Source organism: Alligator mississippiensis, chromosome 8 (genome assembly GCF_030867095.1).
Source record: "Alligator mississippiensis isolate rAllMis1 chromosome 8, rAllMis1, whole genome shotgun sequence".
Classification (NCBI taxonomy): Eukaryota; Metazoa; Chordata; order Crocodylia; family Alligatoridae; genus Alligator; species Alligator mississippiensis.
In genome coordinates, this window is record NC_081831.1 from 55,852,433 (window position 1) to 55,861,760 (window position 9,328).

Genomic DNA, 9,328 nt, shown 5'->3' on the forward strand with positions numbered 1-9,328 from the left:
TTATAAGATGTGATTTCAACTTAGGCTGGATGTTCAGTGTCTACCAGGAGAATTGATGCTCTCTCCTAGTAGAAACCCAAAGCACATAGGCATTCAGGCTTTTTGTCCTGGGATAAAAATGGCTGCTCTGGGAGAAAAATAACCTGGGAATGACCAAGGTTATATCACTCCGGGAAAGTCTCTTTCCCCCAGTTTCCCTCCAGGGTTCAGGGAGAATAAAGCCAGAGGAAAAGCTTCTGGTGGGGGAGAAGGCATGGGGGGCAGCTACTCCCCCACCCCATAGGCCAGGAGGGGTGGGTAGGAACAGCTGCCAGGTGCTCCTTGCCTGCTTCTCACTCCTGGAGTTGTAGTGTGGGGTGAGGTAGGAGTATTTCCCCATGGCAGTAAAGCTCATGAGCCTTGTCGCTACAGCACAGCAGCTTGTCTCTGTTCTGGGTCACCTGGGTAGTGCAGGTGGCTAGGGGAAACCAAAGGAACTGGGAGCCAGGCCTGCATTCATGCAGAAGTTTTCCCCAAGCCAGACTCCAGTCCCTCTGATTTTTCAGTTATTGCCCTTGCCACACAGCTGAGTAGTGGGGGGAGGCAACGGTAAGCTGGCACAGCCAAGTGCCGAACTTGCATGCCTGGCTCCCGGGTGTACTGGCTTTCCAGTTGCCACCCCTACCGCTCAGCTGAGCAACAGAGGGGCAAGGGGAAGCAGGCAAGGAACAGCGCTCCTGGTCACCAGAACCAAACACAGGGAATGCTGCTCCCTGCCTGCTTTTCCTTGCCTCTTCCCACCACTTAATTGAGTGGCTGGGACAGCAGATTATAAGGCATCGGGGCCAGGAGTCCAGTTTGTTGAAAGACTTCTATGGAGCATAGATCAGAAGACAGTTTTCATCCTGTGATTCAGCAAAGGCCATATCCTAGACTTGACTGTTCCAAGACCTCAGTGCCCCCAGCAGATCCCATTAAAGCTTGATAGTGATCCAGCACCAAGACCAGCACCAGACCGTCTTTTTGAAGAAGTTGAGCTATTTCAGTCAAAGACAGATGAGATGTATACCTTCAAAGATTTGAAGTCAGCCTTTGCTCATAGGTTCCAACCCTAGTCTGCTTCTGAAAAGATGGGGGAGAGATGTCAACCCAACTTAGAGATAAAAGTTCAGTATCTTCATTGGCAAGTTCAAGCTCAGCTTGGTTATGCTTGTCACCATTACACTCTCTCATCTGATTCTTATCTCCTAACCTTTAGGATGCTTACTTCTGCATTGCAATAGGCCCTCTTCACAAGAAAGATCTCAGATTTACGATGGGCTGGACCATTATGAATACAAGGTCTTCCCATTTGGGCTCTCAGCAGCCCTAAGAGTCTTCACCAAGATCCTTATGGCCTACTCAGGCCACAGTGTGACTGCATACTGTATTAGGACGATTGATCAACAGAAGAAAATCCTCTGAACAGTTACCAGTCTGCAGTGTGTTGCAATCTTTGGACTTGCTAACTGCTGGACATTCAACCTTCTTTACTATTCAAGCACTAAAGTTGACAGGGGCCGCTCTTCATTCCCTTCCCAGCAGTGCCCTGCTTCCATGAGGAGGGTACCAACCCTTAATAGGTATCTTCACAAGATCAAGGTCAGCATGGCAACATCAGTGACATCCTGCCTGAGCCTTCAAGTGCAGGGTCCCTAAATACTCTGAGGGAGTGAAGCTCTACATTAATGAGGCGCTCAAGGCAGTAAGGAAAATGTGTTAATCCTTCCTACATCACCGTGCTTAAATAAGGTTGGGAAACTATCACTGTAATGTTTTATACCAACAAACAAGGAGGAGTGAGGTCTCACTTCTCCCTGTGTAAGGCAGCAGTATTTGGAACTGGCACAGCTGCTTTAAGATATCTTGTCAAGTACCGTGATCTCCTGCATGTGATTGTGAGAGCGTGAGATGTCCCCCAGTATTCCAGACCACTAGGGTAGACATCCTCAGCTGACAAATATCCTTGTATTACAAGTGGAAAATCAAGGACTCAGTCCCTCAGGGTATCTTCATGGACTGATGATTCCCAGAAGCTGACCTATTTGTCTTCAGCAAGAACATTAACAAGAAGTTCTGATCCTCTTGCTCCAGAGGGAACACCCTGGCTCCATGTCCCAGGTCTTCTGCCATGATCAGAGAAACCTTTATGCCTTTCTGATCATTTTTCTAATTCTGAGGAAACATCTCAAAGCAACTCTCTCTGGGCTTAATATTTACTCACTCCAGCCTGGCAGAAAGAGCTCAGGTATTATAATCTCCAGCATGTGATGAACAGCCCTAGAGCTCTCCTGTTCTTCATCCTCCTTACATAGAATGGAGGGAGGATAGTACACCCAAACCCACTGTCTTAAGTCTTCATCTTGCATGGGGACTGAAATGTTCTTGTATGTAGAATGTGTATGTTCTTCGGTCAGACATTCTTAGCTGAAAAAAGAAAGATACATTTCTGTAGCTAAATGGACCAAGTCTGGTATATGTGATTTTTTTTCCCCTCAGGAAGCCTACAGAAGTGTTCTACCTGGGCTACCTGCTAGAACTGAAACCAGGAGACTAAGCCCACCTTTCAGTTAAGGTGTTCCTGGCTGCCATCTCAGTCCACCATTGTCCAGTTAAAGATTGGCATCTCTTTCCCCATCCTACAGTCCTGAATATTGTCTAGTGTGTAACCAAGATATTCCTTCTGTTAAAAAATCCCAAGACCCAGTAGGTCCTGAATCTAGTGCTCACATCCATGATGGAGCCAATGTTTGAGTCTTTGGCAACCTTCTTCTTTCTTCAGCTATGTAAGAAAAAAGCCTTATAAGTGACTTCTATTGCAGTGAGAAATGTGGATAAAATCTAAGAGCCTATGGTAGATCCCTCTTCTGTTTTCTATCTTGGTAAGATTGTGATACCCTGGGGGGGGAGGGGGGGAGCTGCTACCTTGGCACCTAGTTCTCCTCTCCTGTGGTCTGACCTGTCTCTTGGCTCTCCATCTTAAGCCTCACCTCACCTCACCTCAGTCTCTTTCCTGCCATACCTTCAATGTTATTCTGTTTGTTGTTGAGGGAGGGAGTCGCTGGGGCCAGGAGTTACCTCCTTGGTTGCCTCCCCTGGGGCCTGTACTCCCCCTCAAGCGCTTCCCCTTTAAGGGAGTGCTCCCGGAGGTTTCTTAGCACTTGTCAAGGCCTTGCTGTCGCAGCCATGGCCCGTTTCCTCTGGCCGCACCTTCAGCCTTGGTCTACACTTTAAGACGTCGGTATCCAGGTATCAGCCCTGTCTTTGCAGCAGCTCCTCCTGGGGCTTCAGTCTCAACCTTCCAGTTTCTGTCCCTTTAGTTTAGGACTAGCTCCTGCTGTAAATATCAGGGACGTGCCACCCCCTCCCCCCCCCACCCGTTCACGGCTTCCTCCACCCCTGCATCCACAGCCTGGTCCTCTGATTCAAACAGAACAAAGACACAAGCCAGCTACTTCATAATACAAATAGTTTGGGGGTAAATGTAGCCCATAGATGCTACCTCAATCGAAGCCTCCTTCCCCAGCTTCCCTAGGTAGCTTGGGTGCCTGTCTGTCTCCAGGGGCCCCTCACTCCTAACAGCTCCTGTCCCTGTTGCAGGCAGGGGCTGCCTCCTGCATGGTCAGAGGCTGGGTTTATCTCCCTAAGTCTAGTTTCCTTCTGGTCATGTAACTGGGTCTTCTGCACCCAGTAACCAGGTATAGCTAATTGCTTCATTAGCCACCTGGCCTTATTAGTCCTGAGCCCATTCCTTACTGCCCTTCCTGGCCCAAGTCCCTCACCCTCTTGGGCCTTTTCTAGTAACAGGGGCTGGGGTGCCCTGTTACAGATATACTTGAGGACTCACCTCCAGTCTCAACTTAAAGCTGTCACTGAATTTCATTTCCACCAGCAAATCAATTTGTTCAGGGCCTTACTTCTCCAGATCTGAGATATCTTTATGCATGCTTCATATGTCAAGAGCTTTGTCCTTGGCATAGGGCTCAACACTTCAAAAACTGTCTGGCTCTTTGTATCATAAGGGATCCAAAGTTGCAGTGATTTCAGCTCACATGTTCAGTTGAATCGTGAACGGTGTCAGACTCTGAGACACTGCAGAAGTGGACCCAGCATTGATACTTAGTTCCCATTACATCCAAGCTGATGTGACTCAGTAGCTTCCTACAAAGTTTTCTGTTGCTGACTTCTGCAGCCACCAAAAGCTTGATACATATTTTTATCAGGCACGCCACCAATCGCCAAACCTACATGACATTTGGGACTGCTGTGGAGTCTTCACATTGATAATCTGTGACAAAAGAAACTAGTTATCTACAAGTGAAATTCTTTGATACAGGTTTTCCATATGCAGTTTCTATGTACCCCATCCTCCATCCTTTTTTTTTTCTTTCCAGTCATTTTATAATTCTGAGACCTGCAGTTGAGAGGAAACTGAGGAACAGAAAACATGCACTTCCCTTTATGTTCTATATGTAATACAAAGAGGGGTCTGATGAAGGTGTGGTGTATAGGTACCGGTAGGGCAAAAGTTTGAATACTTGAATCCACACCAAGAGTGAAAATGTGCACATGGACAACACAGCTTGATGAATTCCACTTAATGTAGAGCAGAAGGCAGGACAGGCTGGCATCCTGCCCTGCCTTTGGCTTGACTTCAGACTAACATGGCTAACTACCTTTGTCTACTTAGTGGTAAATAACTTCTCTATCTGTGATGCTTCACTCCATTGAATTCCCATCTTTTTGGGGGAAAGGAGGGAGTATATTTTCTAAGTGTTTCCCTGATGTGGTCAATTCTTAGACATCCAACTATTTTAATCTTAAAATCATTAAATGTACTGCAGTGTATTAAATATCAACCTTAAGTTAATTTTATGTTGTCTCTGAACAGGCTGAGACAATATTTCAAGAAATGTTTCCAAAGGAAGAATTTTGCCCACCACCACCAAATCCAGAAGATATTGTCTATGATGGAGATGGGACTCAGCCAGAAGATCCTGGATTCAGTATTTCACCTGAGCCGAAAGCAGAGCCCTTGCCTGAAGAAAGCAGCAATATAGAAAATAAAGTAACAGAAGAGCACAATGAATAATAGTAGTAGTAATAATAATAATAAAAAGCCTAAACCCAATATCACTATCGTCTCAGTGGAAGATTTGGACCTGGTCTGGGGGTAACGGTTTTGTTTATTATTCACTATCTTTATAATTAGGTTTAATTCTACTTTACCTCTTTAAATACCCTCACTGATTGCAATTGTTCTGCTCAGAGGAATGTAATATTCAGCTCTTCTAGGAGTGTTAAAAGCTCATCCAGAATCACTTAAGACAAGATATTTAATTTTAAAATTCATTTAATTTCCTTGAAAAGACTTCAGGTGTATTTGTGAGATGAAGGAATCTTTCTAAAATCAAGTGCATGGTTCAAAATAAACAATAGAAACAAAAATTATGAGTCAGTTTAACTTCCAAAGGGACAGATCGTCAGTTAATATAAACTATTTTGAAGTCAGTGGCTCTGTGAAAATTTACCAGTGGAAGATTTGTCTCCTTTAAACTGCTTATGGGGATAGGGCACTAAAGAGTGTTGGCAGTTCTGGGGCAACAAGCTTTTATTTACTGTTAAGAGCTCTTCTTAATTTGAAAGTTGTTTTTGAAGTGTATAATATAACATCCTTAAATAGTTTTGAAATCAGTATAATTCCATTTATTCATATTAAGCCAAAATAAAGGATAAACTAGTAAATATGCTTGGTCTCATTTGAAATTATATATTAGAAATATTAAAGAATTGCATACCATACTTGTGTGATAAGTGTCCAGGTTTCAATTTTGTTTGCAAGTGACTGACAATCCAGTCAGGAAGAAAATATCAATACTCACAAGCACCGCTGGACATTCTTGCAGAATTAAGAACTATAAATTAAGTATGCTTGGAATCTTCATGAAGATTTAGTTTCAACAAAAAATAAGGCACCAAATGAACACATTTAAATATTTGCAAGGTTAAAAGATATACATTATTAAAATAGAATTGTTGGCTGTTGTTTTTCTTGGGGGAAAAGTTACTGATTATAATTGCAGTTGTGTTAATTCATTTGAAGTAATAGGTCTAAAATTATGTAAATTATGCATTTTATAATGATAAATCATAAACATATTTATACAAGAATTTTATAAATTGTATTTATAAACTTGGTTTCTATATAGAGTTACAAAACCCAGACATTTCTTGCAAAGGTTAATTAGAGTAATAGACTCCCAGCCCTTCTTTGAACCATATTTTGAAATCATATAACCTAAAGGAAAACAAAGTAGTTAGCAGTGTCTTTTCTTAGAATCAAAAGATTTACTTGAGGTCAAATAGGCACTGTGGGTCAGTAATGTCTATAAGTATATGTGCTGGGTAAACTTAGATAATGGTAATAGTAATGTTTCAAATACTATACATCAATAACATGCCATCAAATTATGACTGTTCAGTATTGGCAGATATTTATTGACACAACTCTGCTTTTTGTACAGTTTTCCAGTGAATGTGCCTGCCTTGAAAATGGCTTTGTGCCATAAAGGTTAATTTATTTATTTTTTTACAACATAGCTAACACAATTATTCTCTGTTTTACATTATAATACAAAGTCCAACTTGCATTTCACAAATATGTTAATGTTTAGAGTCTGTTAATATTTAGAATGTGTTACTGTTAATGTCTGTTACAGTTAGGTTTTTATTTAATAGACATCCATGAGTTTAATCCTAAAGTCCTCAAAAGAATGTAGTTGAAATTTGTTTTGATTGCTAAATAATAATGATAGTGATCATTGGAATGCTTGAAATTAGTGCTTCTTTACAGGTGGCAAAAGATAGCCTACCTCTTCATCTCAGCTATCATTTTTTGTATGTACCAGAAAGCATGCACATAAAAAGGTAATTATATTTATAGGGTAAAAAATGTGTTAAAAGGTTAAGATGAGGACCTGCTTTCTGTTTGCCATTCAGTAACCTGGACCATGTTTGAGTTCTTATCTTTTATGTTTATGGACAAATTACATTTGTTCTATGAAAATTAAAATTTTGGTTGCAAGTGCATTTTCCTGTGTCTTATTTCAGTTGTTTTTTAAAAAAGCAGCTAGCTCAGAGTCTTATTGTACTATTTTTTCAATGTCTATTGTAGTGTTATTGTTGATATGATGAAACTTAAATGAATCAAAAGAAATTTACATAATAAATGTGTGTCAAATAAAAAGCTTTGTAATGTTAGATATTCAAGTTCAGTTAAAACAAGGACTGCATAACCTTCAAATTACAGACCATGACTTTATACTACGTTCATTGTCTAAAAACTGTTTTCATGTCTTACTCAGGTAGTGAATAGATATCTAAGATGTTCTTTCTAGAAGAGTTGAGTACCCAACAACTTATTTTCAATAGCGGTAGATAAGACACTGTTGATCTTTTATTTTACAGAAATTGTGCCATTGAGGTGTGATTTCGTTCTTGATTTAAATGATTTAAACATACAAAGTGAGGGTTAGGCTTATTTGAAGTAGTTTTAAGACTTGTCAGACAGGATGTATTCAAAAGATAACATGACTTTTTAAAAAATGGCAATTTATCTGTGGGATTATTAATAAATCAAGTTAAAGAAAGATAAGGTTAATTGAATTTTTAAACAAGTAGCTGTATTATCCTTCAAGCACCTTGGAGCTCATACAATATTCACACCTTTTTTCTAACGAGTGCTTTGATATGTTTGAATTCCTTTTTTAATGAGTACTTTCTTTTTAACTTTGGTTAATTGGATTAACCCTTCATATGCAACCTCACAATTTGATACCATTTTCCTTTCTTGGTGTTATATTGTCTGGTATGTATGACAGCAATCAGTTACTCTTTCCTTACAAGCATATTCAGCCCAGAAACTGCTACGTCTGCTTTTTCTTGCAATGATGATGCTTAGGGCCATTTGACAGGTAATCATTAGAACCTGGATCCTTGCAGACTATGGGGTCTTTTCTCCTATCATTGCAGGGGGGATTTATGTGGGTAACTCCCATTACTGCTAATGGGACTTGCATGTGTAAATCCTCCTTGCAACAATGGGAAAATTGACCCCTAATAAGAAATTCCTTTTGTGCTAGACTTGCTGATTCAGGACTGTCCAGGAATTACCAGCTCTTGTATAGAGGCCTGAAGTACAGAGAAGATGCTAGCACTCTGTCATCTTAGTGGGATAGTGAGAGTAGGAAATAGGAATTTAAGAGGTTTATAAGGAATATTTAATGCTTTGTGTTCACTATTCATTTTTGGTTATATTGACAGATTTCCCATAACAATTCTGTATTTTTTCATATAGCAAACACTGATTTTCTTTTTCTTTTTTTTTATGGAGTTTACCTGGCTGGTTTTACTTCAATGATTCATCTTTTATAGTAATTTATCCTTCTAAACATCGCTTTATTTCAGCAGCATCAGAACAGTTTAGTAATAGTTTGCTAGTAATCCATTAATTAATAGGAAGTAAAAGAGAACACTAAATTTATAGGAACTGTAAAAGACTTGATCATTTATTTTTCAATATTCTTGGCAGTCAAGTCATCTAAAAACATTGTTAAACATTCAGTTTCTTCAAAAATGGATACCTTTTCTCTAAACTTTCTTGGATACCCATTCAAAAAAGCTTTTAAATGCATTCTGCAACATGAACTGCATATAAGTAATGTTGTATTGGACTAAATTTGCTTTAGAATAAGAAAACAAAATAAGGAAGTATTAAGCCTGCTCTAACGCATTACTGGGCTGTCTAGGCCTCCTTTATAGTATGCACTATAAACCTGTACCTAAGTAACTGTTTTGAAACTACCAAGAAGAGAGAAGACACTGAGCGCTAGAATATAACAAATTTGTTTGGCTGACTATCCATGTCCTATCTTGACTTCCTGTTTGTTTTTACAGCCTCTATCTCCTTCTCTACTTTCAAAACTTCTTAAGTATAAAATAATCATTTGTTAGATGCCGCTGAATAGATTTTGCCTCTGAGTCATGGTGAAAATCTCCCCAAGTTAACTCCAGTGAAGTAGCTTTCTATTAGCTTGTCAGCCAAGTAAAGAATGCTTTTCCTTTTGTCGGTTGTCCTAAGGATTTTTCTTCCAGCAAATATAAGTCATGCTGTTTCTGCTTTTCTACAATTCATTGGCCTACCAGTGCCCATGGTACCCCTCTAAGAAGGCCAACAGAGCTGTTTACATATTATTCTGCTTTTTTTGCTGGTCCAGGTACACTATCCCTAAGGACCCATTTATCAATAAAA

At 40.0% G+C, this 9,328-nt stretch overlaps 1 protein-coding gene across 1 annotated transcript in view; it reads left to right on the top strand.

The window, feature by feature from the left end:
• CHM (CHM Rab escort protein) overlaps positions 1–7,107 on the top strand; it is a 156,439-nt gene extending 149,332 nt beyond the window's left edge. Inside the window, exon 15 of the mRNA XM_014607267.2 lies at positions 4,910–7,107. Coding sequence (XP_014462753.1) covers positions 4,910–5,110 — 201 coding nt within the window. The 3' untranslated portion in view covers positions 5,111–7,107. The remainder of the gene's footprint in view (positions 1–4,909) is intronic.
• Positions 7,108–9,328: the final 2,221 nt, after the last annotated feature.